The sequence below is a fragment of the Staurois parvus genome, unplaced genomic scaffold (genome assembly GCF_062004578.1).
Source record: "Staurois parvus isolate SC_StPar_1 unplaced genomic scaffold, SC_StPar_1.0 ptg000960l, whole genome shotgun sequence".
In the NCBI taxonomy this organism is placed as follows: domain Eukaryota; kingdom Metazoa; phylum Chordata; class Amphibia; order Anura; family Ranidae; genus Staurois; species Staurois parvus.
Window position 1 is genome coordinate 822,201 of NW_028318756.1, and position 19,291 is coordinate 841,491.

A 19,291-nucleotide genomic window follows, 5' to 3' on the forward strand; every position below is an offset into this window, starting at 1 on the left:
GCAATAGTAAATTTGGGCCCAAGTGTTCCCCCTTGACCAACATCATTTTTAATCCAAGTCTCCCAGATGGTCTGGCCATTGGTTGAGTCCCTCCTTGGGCTGAGGTTAATCTATTCCAATTGTGACATTTGGTCAATCCCGTAATTCACAACCTTAAATCCTTCCCTGACATTCAAAAAGCTGCTCGCATTCCACCCCATCAGTATTTTATCTACAGATACAACACATTTTTGCCCCCAAAGCCTCTTCTCTGACTCTTGAACAACCTACCCCTTTAGATCATATCTGCCTCCAAGGCCCACACCACCGGGACATCATTTCCGCTACGTATACATTGCTTGTAGATGTCGCCCTTTTTCTATTGGTTCTCCCCTTTATACTGTATGTGTAAATGGTCCCGTTTCCTTCAATGTGATATTGGGTTGGATCAATGGAGTAGGATTTGGGAGGCCTCTTCTAAATCTTCTGTGTGTGTAATGTATACAGAAAATCCTTCTAAGACCCCCATGTTTTGGTATCGGACCCCTGAGGTTCTCCATGATAGTAACCCGAATGTTTCTTCTGTTTGCTGGTGTTGTGGGACGGAAACTGACACTCTTTTCCACATTTTATGGGATTGCCGGTCCATTGCGCCCTTTTGGAGGAGGTCCTTACCCCATTGTGGTTACTTCTGTGGGCTCCTGTCCCTTTTGAGCCCATTTACTTTCTGTTGGGTCTACCTTTTCGGGTCTCTCTAAATGTGCGAGGAAACTTTCCACCTACATGAGGGCAGCCAGGAGAACCATTCCCATGCATTGGCTGTCTTCTATGTCCCCCATGTTACCGGCACTGATGAAGGTCAGAGCAGAAATGAGAAAGTTGGAGTACCTACCTGCTTTACACCCTGCTACTGTCCCTGCGCTGGAGGCAGTTCAGGACCCACGGGACACCTATGACACCGATCTGTCTGCTCCGATCGTTTGTGATTGATGGCCATGTCACTGTTTTGTATTGACATTGTATGTTCTTATGTACCTCTCATCGATGAGCTGCTTTATCAGCCTTCTCTCCCTCTCTGCTTTTATTTTACATTTACCTTTGTGGCTGCTTGTTGTAATGTGTCACATAGAGAGGGAAATGGGTGCTAATAGGCTGCAGGAGATCCGCTGAGACATAGAGAGGGAAATGGGTGCTAATAGGCTGCAGGAGATCCGCTGAAAAATAGAGAGGGAAATGGGTGCTAATAGGCTGTAGGAGATCCGCTGAGACATAGAGAGGGAAATGGGAACTAATAGGCTGCAGGAAATCTGCTGAGACATAGAGAGGGAAATGGGTGCTAATAGGCTGCAGAGGATCCGCTGAGACGTAGAGAGGGAAATGGGTGCCAATAGGCTGCAGGAGATCCGCTGAGACGTAGAGAGGGAAATGGGTGCTAATAGGCTGCAGGAGATCCGCTGAGACGTAGAGAGGGAAATGGGTGCCAATAGGCTGCAGGAGATCCGCTGAGACGTAGAGAGGGAAATGGGAGCCAATAGGCTGCAGGAGATCCGCTGAGACGTAGAGAGGGAAATGGGTGATAATAGGCTGCAGGAGATCCGCTGAGACGTAGAGAGGGAAATGGGTGCTAATAGGCTGCAGGAGATCCGCTGAGACGTATAGAGGGAAATGGGAGCTAATAGGCTGCAGGAGATCCGCTGAGACAATGAAATGTGTGTGAAATGGATGGATGTGCAGACACTCCCAGAAGATGATGTCATTATGAGTGGATTGATATATATTTTTGCATTGTCCCCCCCAGAAGGATCAGGTTTGGCGGGATCGCTCTCATTAGCTATACATTTGTATTTTGTGTTCTGTGTTTGTAAGACTTTTCTATATGTAATAAGAGATGTTTGTTGAACAGTTGGTTACATAAGAGTTACATTTATTTCTTCTTCCTTTATTCAGTAATGTTTCATCTCCCGTAGTATCCCTGTAAGGTACATATTATACAGGAAGGGGGATTATGGGATGGATCTCGGGGCTGCAGTTCCTCTGAACTCCACAAGGTGGGGATCTCACCTATACTCACACAGGAAGTCTCTATGGAATGCAGACAGGAAGTGATGTCAGGTGCAGACAGGAAGTGATGTCAGGTACAGACAGGAAGTTCCAGATGAGAAGTGAGGCGGGAAGAAGTAAAAAGGAGACATTGGTGGAAGTGGCAGCAGAGGAGGTAATAAGATGTTATTTCCTATTTACAACAAATGTATATAAATCTGAGGCACTTTTAGGAATGTTGGGGGTTTAGAAAAATGAAAGGGGCTTTATAGCAACTTAAATGTGTAATATGTGTAACATTGTTCTGTTTATCTCCTCCTCCCCTCCCCCTGCCTGTCTCCAGCACCACACCCGGGGACTAGCAGGGAGGGGAGAGACCTTGCAGTATAATGAGAACCGATTGGCTGCTCCTCAGGAAAGGGGAGTGTCCGGCTTGTCCTTTCTCCCTTTCACTCCCAGAGACGTTTTGGCATTTTTTGCACATTAAAAAAATCATTTTAGCCTGAAGATGACACAAAACCCCCAAAATATCAATTTTCTGAAAGTAGAGACTTTAGAGAATAAAATAGCGGCAGTTCTAATTTTTTATGTCACAAAATATTATCACAAAGTCTAGGAAATGCCAAATTTCAGTAAAAAATACACTTAAGTTAATTTCAGGGCACAAAAAAGCAATAAATGACCCATTTATATGTAACAATATAAAAGCCGAGGTTGCAGCGAGTAAATAGATATCCAACATGTCAAACCTTAAGTTGTGTGTGCTGAAATGGTGACAACCTTTAGTCCCCGGTATTATCTATAGGGGACACATTTATAGCCCCTTCTAGGTCATCAGTATAGAGTACGGAGGAGGTCTGCTCCTAGAATTATCCTCTCATTCTGGTGTGACCGGCGATATGTAACGTGTATCACAATCAATGTTATCACGTGTAGGCCCTCCAGCGTGTGCTCTTATGTTTGGGTGTGCATATATGTGGGGGAGGGGGGGCCTCAAAATGTTTTAAAGGGAGGAGTTATGTACTTGGGTGTAACTTTAATTGTTTACAATTAAAAAAAACATTTTTACTTAAGGGGACAAAGTCCTCTATGAGATGACTTTTGATGACAGGTTCTCTTTATTGAGACATCCAGGGTCTAAAAGACCCCCAATGTTCCCCTGTACTCCATTGGATGTAATGTAGAGCGCATCGCATTACATTCTTTGCTGGTCTCGATGGTCGGGAAATCTGTCATAACGTCACTTCTGGGTCAGGACAAGAAGGGAGTGAACGTGTCCGCTCTCCTCCATCCCCTCTACCCTCCGACACCCGCTGACCCGGGCCCACAGATGGGCAAGCAGAGCCGGGGAAGCATAGTAGGTACAGGAGAGGTTCACACACACGGGGTGGCAGAGGCTGGCACCTGAAAGGAGAGCCCTGCGGCTTGCCCTCAGCAGGGATAAAGATTCAACACAATACTTGCCCGGCCCCCAGAACTACATATCCCGGGCGTCGGGCGATGTAAAGTGACCATCACTGCATGATGAGCCGACATTGACCTCACAGCACTGCCTCAGAGCAAACTAGTCATAGGAAGGATCAGATTTATCATTCCTTGTCTGCAGATCTAAAACTCATCAAAACCAGTTCAGAGACCAAACAAACCCAACAGAGAAAAGGGGCCCCGGACCCCAAAATTGTAGTAAACACTAAACAGTCCAAACTAAATGTCTTCCCATGGGGGGAGTAGTTCTTCAATGTCCAGCAACCCTCCTATTCCCCCCTCACATCCACATCCTATTATTGTGTGACCAATACCATCCAAATCATTCTTACTTTCATTTCCCAAAGTTATCCGTCTACAAGGAGACCTGTATAGATCACATGATGGCACCAATGAGGATGGAGGAGGACCGGAGTCACATGACTGAGAAGATACTAAACCTCACCCTGGAGATCATCTACCTGCTGACCGGAGAGGTGAGGAGGATTCTGGGAGGTCACATGACATCACTCTTATCTCTATTAATAAAACACAGACCTGACCGGAGAGGTGAGGAGGATTCTGGGAGGTCACATGACATCACTCATCTCTATTAATAAAACACAGACCTGACCAGAGAGGTGAGGAGGATTCTGGGAGGTCACATGACGTCACTCTCATCTCTATTAATAAAACACAGACCTGACCGGAGAGGTGAGGAGGATTCTGGGAGGTCACATGACATCACTCTCATCTCTATTAATAAAACACAGACCTGACCGGAGAGGTGAGGAGGATTCTGGGAGGTCACATGACATCACTCTCATCTCTATTAATAAAACACAGACCTGACCGGAGAGGTGAGGAGGATTCTGGGAGGTCACATGACATCACTCTCATCTCTATTAATAAAACACAGACCTGACCGGAGAGGTGAGGAGGATTCTGGGAGGTCACATGACATCACTCTCATCTCTATTAATAAAACACAGACCTGACCGGAGAGGTGAGGAGGATTCTGGGAGTCTAACATGATATTCCTATTGGTTCCTCAATACAGAGATTTCCTCTTCTGAAGTCAGGTGATCATATGACCATCACAGTGCCTCCATGTGACTCCCTAAACCCTGAGAGACACAACATGCAGAAGATTCTAGAAGTCACCAGAGAGATCACTGAGCTGCTGACAGGAGAGGTGAGCGGTGCCGGGAATTCTGGGACATTCTCCAGTAACAGACAAGGGATGTGTCTGGATGGTGACTGTATCATTGTGTGTGTCAGGTTCCTATAAGGTGTCAGGGTGTCACTGTCTATTTCTCCATGGAGGAGTGGGAGTATTTAGAAGGACACAAGGATCTCTACAAGGACGTCATGATGGACAATCAGCCGCCCCTCACATCACCGGGTAAGAGGAGACTTTATTGTAAAGGAGAGAGCAGTACGGAGGATCCACCTAGATCCCCCATCATCTGATAAACACATAGAAACAATGGATTCAGTCAGTGTGTGTGTTTCCTACAGATGGATCCAGTCATGGGAACCCACCAGAGAGATGTCCCCGTCCTCTGTATTCCCGGGATTCCACACAGGAAGGTCACACCATCCCTCACCATCATCAGGTAGATGAGGAACAATCACTGATAGTATCATTAGGATCTGTACATTATCTGCATTGTTACCATTGATGTCATTTTTATTATATATTCAGAGTGGAATCCTCGGGGATGATAATATTGATGTTAAAGAAGAGTATAAAGAGGAGGATGGAGTGATGGAGGAGTTTTCAGAAGGACACAAGGATATGATGGAGCCACCTAATACCAGGAACCCACCACAGAGATGTCCCCGTCCTCTGTATTCCCGGGATTCCACACAGGAAGTTCACACCATCCCTCACTATTACAAGGTTGGTGGGATGGAGCATCTAGAACATGGACTCATGGAGACAATGTGTGGATGTTTATGTGACCTTACATTTTACAGATGATATTTTCTCTCATTTCCTTGATTTAGAGTGGAGATCCAATCGATATAGAATTTGAGGTGAAAGCAGAAGAAGAAGAGGCGTATGTGAGGGATGATCAGCAGTCTATGGAGGAGGATGGAATAACGGGGACATTTATAGAGGAGGACACTCCTACAGAGATCAGCACAGGTGGGTCATGAACACTAAATCCATTCCTCCACCCATACTGCTCACTGATTGGTCCAGAGTAGGGCGGGGACTGGGTGATATCAGCCTGTAATCCCCTGGTCACTTTCCTGAGCTGTGTTCCCCGTCCTGTATTCCTGGATTTCTCTCGGATAATCTTCCTTCTCTGTGCTGCAGACACAATTTATGTATCTAGACTGGATTTATGGAGGTTCTGGGGTTCAGCTGGCAGAAAAATGTTGATTGTTACTCTAAGCATTGCATAATGTAGGCACCCAGGACATGTGACTGGGGTCTCCTGCCTTGTGCCTGACTCTTCCAGGGGACCTTCTCTGTTATCTGCTGGCTGTGCCGGGTGGAGGGATATGTCTGTAGTGTCTCAGACCCAAGTCACTGAGTGCAGTCTCAGGAGATGGGAGGCAAGCAACCCTTTAAGGACCTTTCATTAATGAATAACAATATTATGAGTCCTGACCCCTGCACTATATACTCTATGGTGTACAATACATACTCCTGACCCCTGCACTATATACTCTGTGTTGTACATTACATACTCCTGACCCCTGCACTATATACTCTATGTTGTACATTCCATACTCCTGACCCCTGCACTATATAATCTATGTTGTACATTACATACTCCTGACCCCTGCACTATATACTCTATGTTGTACATTACATACTCCTGACCCCTGCACTATATACTCTATGTTGTACATTACATACTCCTGACCCCTGCACTATATACTCTATATTGTACATTACATACTCCTGACCCCTGCACTATATACTCTATGTTGTACATTACATACTCCTGACCCCTGCACTATATACTCTATGTTGTACATTACATACTCCTGACCCCTGCACTATATACTTTATGTTGTACATTACATACTCCTGACCCCTGCATTATATACTCGATGTTGTAAATAACATCATTCTGATACTATATAGTCCGGGGGGTGTTAAAATTTTTGAAATAATGACTTGTCCACGGACTAAATTGGTCTCCAATCTACTTGTCCCTCATGACAATCTACTTGTCCAGATAAAAATAAAATGTAACCCAAACCGTATTAGGAATGTCGGTTATACAAACAAAAGGGGCTTTATAGTGACTTAAACATGTAATATTTTTACCATTGCGCTGTATATCTCCTCCTCCCCCCTACCTGTCTCCAGCCCCGCCCCTGAGGACTAGCAGGGAGAAGAGAGAGATTGTAGTGTAATGAGCACTGATTGGCTGCTCCTCAGGAAAGGGGAGTGTCCGGCTTATCCTTTATCCCTTTCACTCCCAGAGCCATTTTTGTGTTTTTTCTTCACAAGTTTAAAAATGATTTTAGACCTGAAGATGACACAAACCCCCCAAATATGAGATAATATATATTACCGCAACAGTTCAGTAAAAAATACAAGTAATTTTTTTTTAGGGCACAAAATAGCAATAAATGACCTATATTTAGTAAAATATAAAAGACGAGATTGCAGCGAGTAAATAGATATCCAGCGTGTCAGACCTGAAATTTGTGCGCACTCGTGAAATGGTGAACTTCAGTGCCCTATATTTTCTATAGGTGACCCTTTCACCCTTTCAAAGCCCCTCACAGGTCATCAGTATAGAGTACGGAGGAGGTCTGGTGCTAGAATTATCGCTCTCATTCTGGCATGTGCAACGATATGTAACGTGTATCACAACCAACGTTTTCATGTGTAGGCGCTCCAGCGTGTGCTTTTACATTTGTACATGCGTATATGTGGGGGGGGGCTCAGTTTTTCTTTTGAGGAGATGTTATGTGCTTGGCGGTAACTTTTAATATTTTACCATTAAAAAAATTTACTTTGATGACAGGTTCTCTTTTTTGAGACATCCAAGGTCTAAAAGACCTCCAGTGTCTCCCCTGTACTCCCCTGGATGTAATGCACTGCACACCGCACTGCATTGCATTCTTTGCCGGCCTCTATGGCTGGGAAATCTCTCAACCGGCATCCAAAATTGACATAATGGGGTTGAATTACTAAAGCTGGAGAGTGCAAAATCAGACTCACTTCTGCATAGAAACCAATCGGCTTCTAACCTCAGCTTGTTCAATTAAGTTTTGGCAATACAACCTGGAAGCTGATTGGCTTCTGTGCAGAACTGAGTCTGATTTTTGCACTCTCCAGCTTTATTAAATAACTCCTGACCCCTGCACTATATACTCTATGTTGTACATTACATACTCCTGACCCCTGCACTATATACTCTATGATGTACATTACATACTCCTGACCCCTGCACTATATACTCTATGATGTACATTACATACTCCTGACCCCTGCACTATATACTCTATGTTGTACATTACATACTTCTGACCCCTGCACTATATACTCTATGATGTACATTACATACTCCTGACCCCTGCACTATATACTCTATGTTGTACATTACATCCTCCTGACCCCTGCACTATATACTCTATGTTGTACATTACATACTCCTGACCCCTGCACTATATACTCTATGTTGTACATTACATACTCCTGACCCCTGCACTATATACTCTATGTTGTACATTACATACTCCTGACCCCTGCACTATATACTCTATGTTGTACATTACATAGTCCTGACTTCTGCTCTCCCCCTCCCCCCCCCCACTGCTATATATACACATAATATGGATTCTCTTTTGTTACACCCATTTCCTCCCAGCTGGACATTTTATATCGGATGATGTGATTGGAGCACAGACTTTTACATGGTGATAATAATGTGATAACATCCTCCAACTTTGGACCCTTAAACAGAAAGTGATAATGAGGGAGGAGTCAATACCCCAATGATGGTGGTCTTCAGGATCAGTCCAGTCTTCATCTTGGTTGTTCTCCCCCCATCCTCACTCTCTGACCTCTGGGGGGGCTCAGCCCCGCTGTTCTTCATGACTAAATCATGGACTAAATAAGGAAGTGCAGTACTTCTTGTGTTGGGAAGATGGCGATGAGTGATAGAGGGGGTGGGGACCCTCGTCCTATAATCCCCTCATCACTGTCCCTCCTATAAAAGACAGTTCTGGTTGTTTCCTCACTCTCTGACTAAGGTCCATGAATAAAGAAATGACCTGGTAGGAGATCAGAGGAGCCATTTCCTAGTTCCCTTGAGGGTGGAATTGTAAGCTCCTCAGAGACCAAGCTGCCTGATGTGGGCGGAGTCCTGGTTTGGGGGAACCAATCAGCTCCTGTCTAGTAATCCTCTTTGTCTTTGTATTTTAGTCCATGGCCTGGAGATGAGGAAAACCTCCGAGGATTGTCTCACTTTGTCTCCAGACTGGAAAGTAGAAGATGAGGACATCACACAGTATAGTCCAGGAGAAAACCCGGCTCCCTCCAATGTCCATCCGGCACCATCCAGTGTAGATGGACCATCAGATTCCTCGTATCCTGAGGAACCTCAGACTGTGTGGGACCGGGCCGGCCTTCCAACAGAGGAGAGCTTCTCCTGTGCTGAGTGCGGGAAATGTTTCTGTTCTAAATCCAAACTTAATAGGCATAAAAGATCTCACACAGGGGAAAAGCCATATTCCTGTCCTGAGTGCGGGAAATGTTTTTCACGACTGTCCTATCTTCACACACATCAGAGATTTCACACTGGGGAGAAGTCATATTCCTGTCCTGAGTGTGGGAAATGTTTTTCAGTGAAGTCCAAACTTCATCAACATCAGAGATCTCACACGGGGGAGAAGCCATATTCTTGTCCTGAGTGTGGGAAATGTTTTTCCCTGAAGTCCAATCTTCATAAACATCAGAGATCTCACACGGGGGACAAGCCGTATTCCTGTCCTGGGTGTGGGAAATGTTTTTCACAGAAGTCCAAACTTCATCAACATCAGAGATCTCACACGGGGGAGAAGCCATATTCTTGTCCTGAGTGTGGGAAATGTTTTTCCCTGAAGTCCAATCTTCATAAACATCAGAGATCTCACACGGGGGACAAGCCGTATTCCTGTCCTGAGTGTGGGAAATGTTTTTCACAGAAGTCCAAACTTCATCAACATCAGAGATCTCACACGGGGGAGAAGCCATATTCCTGTCCTGAGTGTGGGAAATGTTTTTCACAGCAGTTCAGTCTTCATCGACATCAGAGATCTCACACGGGGGAGAAGCCATATTCTTGTCCTGAGTGTGGGAAATGTTTTTCCCTGAAGTCCAATCTTCATGATCATCAGAGATCTCACACGGGGGAGAAGCCGTATTCCTGTCCTGAGTGTGGGAAATGTTTTTCACAGAAGTCCCATCTTCACACACATCAGAGATCTCACACAGGAGAAACGCTATTTTCCTGTCCTGAGTGTGGGAAATGTTTTTCACGGAAATCCTATCTTCACACACATCAAAGATCTCACACGGGGGAGAAGCCGTATTCTTGTCTTGAGTGTGGGAAATGTTTTTCACAAAAGTCCAATCTTCACACACATCAGAGATCTCACACAGGAGAAAAGCCATATTCCTGTCCTGAGTGTGGGAAATGTTTTTCACGGAAATCCTATCTTCACACACATCAAAGATCTCACACGGGGGGAGAAGCCGTATTCTTGTTCTAAGTGTGGAAAAGGTTTTTTAGAGATGTCCTGTCTTCATACACATCAGAGATCTCATGCAGGGGAGAAATCACTTCCCTGTCCTGAGTGAGGGAAATGTTCCTCACTGAAGTCCTGTCTTCCTGTACATCAGGGATCCCACACAACCCTGGAGGTGTATTAGTGCCTAGAGTGCTGGAAATGTCTTCTAGGTGAATGTTGCTGGACATCCCAGCTCTCATGTGGGGAAGAAGCACACCCTGATATACACCTCAGATATACTCCATGGCTGATCTTCATCATGGAAGAAACAGTTCATAAGGAGATCAGAGGCCCCCAAAGACATGGATGAAGTGTGGGACCGGGTTGGCCATTGATGGCAGGAGAAGAATAAAAATGGAGTCCTGACCTAGAGCACTGGGCTGACTTTTCATTGGGGTGCAGCCTACAGTGAAGGAAATGCATAATTGCTCCCCTGCTGATGGTGAATGTTCGCCCCTCACACAGAAATGATCGGTCTAACAATGGAATGTTCGGTGTAACACTGAGAGACAGAATACAACAACAAATTCAGCAGAAATGCGTCTAACAAATGATGACGGATCTGCATGTTCATGAGGGAAAGAAGGATTTGATCCCCTATCATTCAGCAGGATTTCTGGCTCCCAGGTGTCTTTCATACAGGTAACAAGCTGAGATTAGAAGCAGTCTCTTAAAGGAAGTGCTTCTAATCTCATTGTGTTACCTGTATAAAAGACACCTGTCCACAGGAGCAATCAAACCATCAGATTCCAAACCCTCCACCATGGCAAAGACCAAAGAGCTGTCCAAGGATGTCAGGGACAAGATGGTAGACCTACACAAGGCTGGACTGGGCTACCAAACTATGGCCAAGCAGCTTGGTGAGAAGGTGACAACAGTTGGTGCAATCATTCACAAATGGAAGAAACACAAAACAAGTGTCAGTCTCCCTAGGTCTGGTGCACCATGCAAGATCTCACCTCGTGGAGTGTCAATGATCATGAGAACAGTGAGGAATCATCCCAGAACTACACGTGAGGATCTTGTCAATGATCTCCAGGCAGCTGGGACCACAGTCACCAAGAAAACAATTGGTAACACACTACGCCGACAAGGACTGTAATCCTGCAGTGCCCACAAGGTCCCTCTGCTCAAGAAAGCACATGTCCAGGCCAGTCTGAAGTCTGCCACTGAACATCTGAATGATGCAGAGGAGGACTGGTGGAAAGTGTTGTGGTCAGAGGAGACCAAAATCCAGCTCTTTGGCATCAACTCAACTCGCCGTGTTTGGAGGAGGAGGAATGCTGCCTATGACCCCAAGAACACCATCCCAACTGTAAAACATGGTGGTGGAAACATTCTGCTTTGGTGGTGTTTTTCTGCTAAGGGGACAGGGCAATGTACCGTCTAATCTTGGGTGAGAACCATCTTCCTTCAGCCAGGGTATTGAAAATGGGTGGTGGATGGGTGTTCCAGCATGACAATGACCCAAAACACACGGCCAAGGCAACAAAGGAGCGGCTCAAGAAGAAGCACATTAAGGTCCTGGAGTGGCCTAGCCAGTCTCCACACCTTCATCTGATTGAAAATCTGTGGAGGGAGCTGAAAGTTTGAGTTGCCAAACATCAGCCACCAAACCTTAATGACTTGGAGAGGATCTGTCAAGAGGAGTGGGCCAAAATCCCTCCTGAGATGTGTGTGAACCTGGGGGCCAATTCCAGGAAACGTCTTACCTCTGTGATTGCCAACAAGGGATTTGACACTAAGTATTAAGTCATGTTTTGTGAAGGGGATCAAATCCTTCTTTCCCTTATGAACATGCAGATCAGTCATTTGTTCGACATGCATTTCTGCTGAATTTGTTGTTGCTATTCTGTCCCTCAGTGTTACAATACACCGAACATTCGATTTTTAGACCGACCATTTCTGTGTGAGGGGCAAACATTCAACATCAGCAGGGGAGCAAATACGCATTTCCTTCACTGTATGTCTACATATGGGGTCTGGGTAGAGGGGAATCACCGGAAAATATTTCTACTCTTTGATTTTGTGCAAATTGTTTCTGTTTTCACTTTGAAGGGCGATATTATGTGTGGTTTGTAAAAGGGATTGGCCCAATAGATACCACCCCACTTAGAGAATAGATGAACTAATATGACCAGCATTCAATCAGCCATGTCACATTTTGGTCTTTTCATACAGTGATTTCCTATGATCATTGGCTCCATCTAGTGGCCATAATGTATTGAACTGTTTTTGCTGATTGAGGCATTTTGGAGCCTCACTATGGCCACTAGATGGAGCTGACGATTATAGGAAATCAGTGTTTATTAAAATATGGCCAGAATTTGTCATGGCTGGACACATGCTTGTCTCTCTCCCCCAACGTATTTTTAGTTTACTATGTTAGGGGTGGTGTCATACAAATGCTGGAGATCACACTCATACATTTATGAGCACAGTAGTTATTAATGAACATATATTGAATAAAACCTCAGGATTAAACCAACCATTGATTTTAAACAAAAAACCCCTATTTGTCCTTTAGATGTCGCTAAGAATCAGTAATTAGCTCCACCTACTATATGAAAGGGTTAATAGTTCACTCACTTTTGCTCTGTGCCTACTAACTGGTTTGTTGTACATACAAGATGTTCCCGTGGGATGTGAATGCTGGTATCTATGCACACATTTCTTGTTTATAGAAATCACAGAAGTCACTATCCTGTTGTATTTTTGTTATGACGCGCCATGGAGTAGTTTACTGAAATCTCTATTCTGTATTCTGATTGGTGCTTTATGGAAACTGCCTGCAATATGCCGCATTCTCATTTATTACTTAAAGCTTGATGAATAATAAAGAAGTCACATTTTGCATCACACATCCAGATGTCTGACTTGCATTATTCCCAAAGTACTTTGAACTGGATGTTTGTATGGAGGAGGAGGCCGGCATAAATTGATGTTCCTGACAGAAGTGGTGTCAGAAGTGGGATAGGATCGGCCATCAGAGGTAAGTGAGCATTTTTTGTCTTCCTTTCCCCTGATCGCCCCCTATCTCCACCAAGCCTCTGTGCTGCGGTAGCATGAGCAATTGTCTGCTGGAGCTTTGGGAGCTTGCGGGGTTAAACAGAACCTAGGTTGATGTATAAGAAATGTGTGTATGTCCTCCATACAATCATACAGAGCAGTGTGTTCAGTGATTATGTACGCTTGTAACCAGAGAAACTGTTCAGTAGATGTATTCCAAGTCTCTGTAGGACTGTGAGACGCCCCATCTACTCAGCGAGGAGATTTCTCCATTGACCTGGGATAGGTGAAAGCATGGTGACAGTCTGAAGGAGTCACAATAGGGTGTACCTGTCCAGGTGATTTTCAGCCTTGAAGCACTTGTGCAGTTGAGGAGAATTTTGTCGGAGCTCTACGTGAGTTCAGTCCAGCTTCACCCGGCACAAAGAGTCATCACTGGGAGAGAAACACATAGGCCAGCTCACATAATATTGCTTCTTTGCTTTGCAGTGATGATGGGAAACTGCCAAGGTAAGGGGAAGTACCCAGACCCTCCAGAGCCACCGTGTAAAGTATTCAGAGGAAGAAAACTGTTAAAGAAATTTACTAAGGAAGACGGATCATCTCTAGAAAAATCCCAACTACCAGCTAATGAGACATGTAAAGAATATGTTGCCAGAGTGTCACCTTGGGATTGTTGTCTTGTCCCATGAGTGGACAGCTTGGTGGGGTGGAGTTCAACCATGGGGAGTGCCAGTCCTTTTCCCAGAGATGGGGACAATGATGATTTTCACATGGATATGATAAAGGGGATATGTTTAGGGGATAAAACTGACTTTCCCTATTTTGGTCCAGATCCTGAGTGGGATATGAAATATATGAGAGGGGGAGCATTGAATTGGTTGAAGTATGCCCAGGATATAAGTGCCTGAAACCAATCCCTTCTGCCCCAGTAGCTAAACAGACTCATAATCCTTTTTTTGCCACTTCTTTGACGCCTGCCACTGCACCTCCTGATTATATTCAGCTGTATCCTCTGTTCACTAAGGATGAGGATTATTTGTTGTCTCGGAGGAGAAACGCATTACATTCTGCCCCAGCCCAAGAGCCCCCACCGTCTCACACTGATGAAAGAGGCCATTTGGCAGTGATCAGTGGTGATGGGGAAGACTCTTAGGCCCTGATTTACTATTGTGCCTGGGTGCATATTCGTGGGCGAATGCCCAATTTTTATGAGCGACTGTCTACTTTTACCCCACAATGTGATTTACTATTGAGCAGCGTCCATAAGTAGATGCCAAATCGAATTTACTAACGAGACACACGTCAGGAATCAGACTCACAAAGCAGACTTGCTAAGAGGCATGTCTAACACCATGAAAAATCACTGCAGAGACGTTCACTTTGAAATTTGCTTTGCCAAATATCAGGACTTCACTTTAAACAATATCTGCCATTTCAAAAAAAAATTAAAATGTGTTAAAAGTAGTTTTTTTCAAGCAAATCAACACAGTAAAAAACTAGACGCCCGTGCAGTGTCTTTGGCTAATATAAATGCGCATGTGCAGAACACATTTTAGACGTCCTCTGTGGGTGTTTGCTTTTTAGCCACTGCTCAATAGTAAATCTCAGTGTGGATTCCTCAGACACCCGGCACTCGGTCACGTCTCCTGTGTGTGGAGTCCTCTGACAGCCGGCACTCGGTCACGTCTCCTGTGTGTGGATTCCTCAGACACCCGGCACTCGGTCACGTCTCCTGTGTGTGGAGTCCTCTGACAGCCGGCACTCAGTCGCGTCTCCTGTGTGTGGAGTCCTCTGACAGCCGGCACTCGGTCGCGTCTCCTGTGTGTGGAGTCCTCTGACAGCCGGCACTCGGTCGCGTCTCCTGTGTGTGGAGTCCTCTGACAGCCGGCACTCGGTCACATCTCCTGTGTGTGGAGTCCTCTGACAGCCGGCACTCGGTCACGTCTCCTGTGTGTGGAGTCCTCTGACAGCCGGCACTCGGTGGCGTCTCCTGTGTGTGGAGTCCTCTGACAGCCGGCACTCGGTCACGTCTCCTGTGTGTGGAGTCCTCTGACAGCCGGCACTCGGTCACGCCTCCTGTGTGTGGAGTCCTCTGACAGCTGGCACTCGGTCGCGTCTCCTGTGTGTGGAGTCCTCTGACAGCCGGCACTCGGTCACGTCTCCTGTGTGTGGAGTCCTCTGACAGCCGGCACTCGGTCGCGTCTCCTGTGTGTGGAGTACTCTGACAGCCGGCACTCGGTCACGTCTCCTGTGTGTGGAGTCCTCTGACAGCCGGCACTCGGTCCCGTCTCCTGTGTTAAAAAGCACTAAGCATATCTTCATGTAATCTAATTAGATTTCCTTAGTTCTAGTGATTCTATTTTTGTTTCTTATCCTTTATAATTATTTCTGTAATGATTTTACTTATTTCGAAGGTCTATATAATATTTATTTTGACAGCTGAATGTAAAAATAAAGGTCCCCATAAAAAAAAAAAAAACAGCGTGTGTCCCCCCTCTCATCCATACCAAGCCCTTCAGGTCTGGTATGGATATTAAGGGGGAACTCCACGTTGAAATTAAAAAAAAAAAAAAACAGTGTGGGTCCCCCTCAATATCCATACCAGACCCTTATCCGAGCATGCAGCCCGGCAGGTCAGGAAAGGGGGGGGGGATGAGCGAGCGCCCCCCCCTCCTGAACCATACCAGGCCACATGCCCTCAACATAGGAGGGGTGCTTTGGGGCAGGGGGGCTCCCCCCCAAAGCACCTTGTCCCCATGTCGATGAGGACAAGGGCCTCTTCCCCACAACCCTGGCCGGTGGTTGTGGGGGTCTGCGTGTGGGGGGCTTATCAGAATCTGGAAGCCCCCTTTAACAAGGGGGCCCCCAGATCCCGCCCCCCCCTATGTGAATGAGTCTGCGGTACATGCGACTCATTCACAAAAAAACAAAGTGTGGTGTAAAAAAAACACAGTACAGGGTCTTTGACAAGTCCTTTATTAAAACAATGTCCCCCGAAGTAGATTCAACGTCAATCACAGCGGCAGCGGTGACACGAAAAAAGAAAGAAAAAAGTTCTGCTCCCGTATGGGGCGGGGCCAGTTGGGGACATCATCCGAGTGACCCGCCCCATGTCACATGCTTGCTGTTCCCGGCTGGCCCCGCCCCATACCTATATAAGAAATGTCAGACTGTCTCCTGCTTTCAGCTAGTTAGCCTCAGTGGAGAGACAGGGTGACAGTTCTGAAATAGGTAAGGGGCGGGGATGATGTGCCCGGCTGGCTCCGCCCCATACCTATATAAGAACTGTCAGATAGCCTTTTCTTCACAAGGCTGGAAGCCTCCGATGTGAGCGGAACTTTTTTTTTTCTTTTTTCGGGTCGCAGCCGCCGTGATTGACGTTGGATCTACTTCGGGGGACATTGTTTTAATAAAGGACTTGTCAAAGACCCTGTACTGTTTGTTTTTTTTTACACCACACTTGTACCGCAGACTCATTCACGTAGAGATTCCAGATTCTGATAAGCCCCCCACCCGCAGACCCCCACAACCACCGGCCAGGGTTGTGGGGAAGAGGCCCTTGTCCTCATCGACATGGAGACAAGGTGCTTTGGGGGGCCCCCCCGCCCCAAAACACCCCCCATGTTGAGGGCATGTGGCCTGGTATGGTTCAGGATGGGGGGCGCTCGCTCGTCCCCCCCTTTCCTGACCTGCCGGGCTGCATGCTCGGATAAGGGTCTGGTATGGATATTGAGGGGGTCCCCACGCTGTTTTTTTTTTTTAATTTTGGCGTTGAGTTCCCCCTTAATATCCATACCAGACCAGAAGGGCTTGGTATGGATGGGAGGGGGGATCCCATGCTGTTTTTTTTATTATTTGTTTAATTCACAGAAATAATTTAAAATTCAGCTGTCAGTGGGAAACCCCGATGACAGCTGAAACATTCCTTCTGTCCCTGCAGAGAGCTGCGCTATTATATTTGACATTAAAAAGTATAGAGCCTGCAACATTGTATCCATTTGTATCCATTTTGGATATAGATGGTTTTATTCGGATACATATAGATACAATGTTGCAACCTTTATACTTTTTAATGTCAAATATAATAGCGCAGCTCTCTGCAGGGACAGAAGTAATTACTTTGCTATTATATTTGCCGGCCGTAGATGGGGCGAAAATCTGACATTTTTTTTACCATTGGTGGTAACGTCGGCCCATTGAACAACCGATTTTTCATTTTTATTTTTATTTTTTTTTAAACGGTCAGTTTTCGCCCCATCTATGGCCTGTATTTTTCTTCTTTTTCTTATTTTTTTTATTCTTTTTCATTTTCTTCTTCTTTTTCTTATTTTTCTTGCAGGTCATGGCTCATGTGCAGATTTTTTATCTGTTAAAAGATCAGCCACTTTGCCGATCAGTGCAGCTAAAATCGTCCGATCTGTAAAATTGGCCGATTTTTATCCAAATTTACCAGTTAAAAAAGTGGCAAAATTCGGACGATTTTAGACCCATCTGAAGCAGGCCATAGATGGGTCTAAAATCGGCCGATTTTTCTGCCGAAAAAAAAACCTAACGATTTTCGGGCCGTTAGTGGGATAATTGGTCAGCCATTTTTTGGGATTTTGGCACACTTTTTTTAACAGTAAATTTGGAAAAAAAATTCCAACTTTACTGATAAACAAAATATGCTAAAATCCCAAAAAATGGCCGACCAATTATCCCACTAACGGAAGAGGCCCTTGTCCCCATTAACATGGGGACAAGGTGCTTTGGGGGGGAGCCCCCCTGCCCCAAAGCACCCCCCCATCTTGAGGGCATGTGGCCTGGTATGGTTCAGGAGGGGGGGCACTCGCTCGTCCCCCCCCCTTTCCTGACCTGCCGGGCTGCATGCTCGGATAAGGGTCTGGTATGGATTTTGGGGGGATCCCCAAGCTGTTTTTATTTAATTTCGGTGTGGATTTACCCCTTAATATCCATACCAGACCCGAAGGACTTGGTGTGGATGGGAGGGGGGACCCCACGCTGTTTTTTATTTATTATGGTGCTGGTTTTTAAATGTAATTCTCCCTTTTTTTTTCTTCACTATAGCTCAGAAATTCACCTGTCACTTCCCCCAGCTAAAAGAGAAAGTTTTCTTGGAATTTATATCCCTAAAGGAAACAATGTTTACTTTGAGTTTATTAAAAGATACAAAGTTTTCCATAACTTCAGGGAAAGTGACTTCTAAGCTTGTGAACTATAGTGAATAAAAAAAAAAGGCGGCATTTGCATTTGAAAATCAGCGCCGACATACACTTTGTACTGCAAAAAAAATTATTAACAATTGTGTAAACCGAGGCATTATTTTCAATGGATTTTCATCCTTAAACTGAAAATTACATTAACCAAGGCGTTGGCAAACCGAGGTACGCCTGTATTAGTATTGCAATCCTTTGTATTGGGATACATAGAACCAACATACATGTGAATTGGCAACATAGCACAACATTTGTGTCACATTGGAGATATCTGGCTAGTTACACTGACCTTGCCCAGGGACTTAGGATTGATTCACACCACAGAAATACAGGCAGGATTAGTGTTCAACAGCTCCGTGGATTAGTGGTTAGCATTACTGTCTCACAATGCTAGAGTTGTTGGTTTGAATCCCAACCACGGCAATGAATTTGCATGATCTCTGTGTGACTACCCTAACATACATGTGCTGGTGGCAGCATCTTTGCTTTCTGTTTAAATGATCCCTAGAATGTGAATTAGAATGAGGCCTTGTCTGTTCAAACACCTTTAAAGTAGCACCTTATGTGAATGTCAAAGGATGGGATGAGATAATGGCCTGGACTAATGATTGATTGGATAATGCTGGTTTGCACTCCACCTCCTTTTGGACAAGTTTGTCAAACCATGAGAAGAGTGAGCAAAAGAAATGGATTAAAAAATAAATAAATAAATAATGGCATGGAGTCGCCCCCCCCCAAATCCATAACAGACCCTTATCTGAGCATGCAGATACCGCATGCATTCAAAGATTTATTTCCTTTGTTGAATTGCCTGCTTGGTTCACACT

The 19,291-nt window shown here is 45.2% G+C and overlaps 2 protein-coding genes across 2 annotated transcripts in view; both read left to right on the top strand.

The window, feature by feature from the left end:
• LOC149441677 (uncharacterized) overlaps nt 1-19,291 on the top strand; it is a 97,003-nt gene that overhangs the window by 16,305 nt on the left and 61,407 nt on the right. Inside the window, 1 exon segment of the mRNA XM_089657059.1 lies at nt 9,104-10,200. Within this exon segment, the coding sequence (XP_089513185.1) occupies nt 9,104-10,200 (1,097 nt within the window).
• On the top strand, nt 5,168-5,649 carry LOC149441678 (uncharacterized). Its single transcript, XM_089657048.1, has 2 exons — nt 5,168-5,389; nt 5,497-5,649. The coding sequence occupies exons 1-2, from the start codon at nt 5,168-5,170 to the stop codon at nt 5,647-5,649; spliced, it is 375 nt and encodes a 124-aa protein (XP_089513174.1).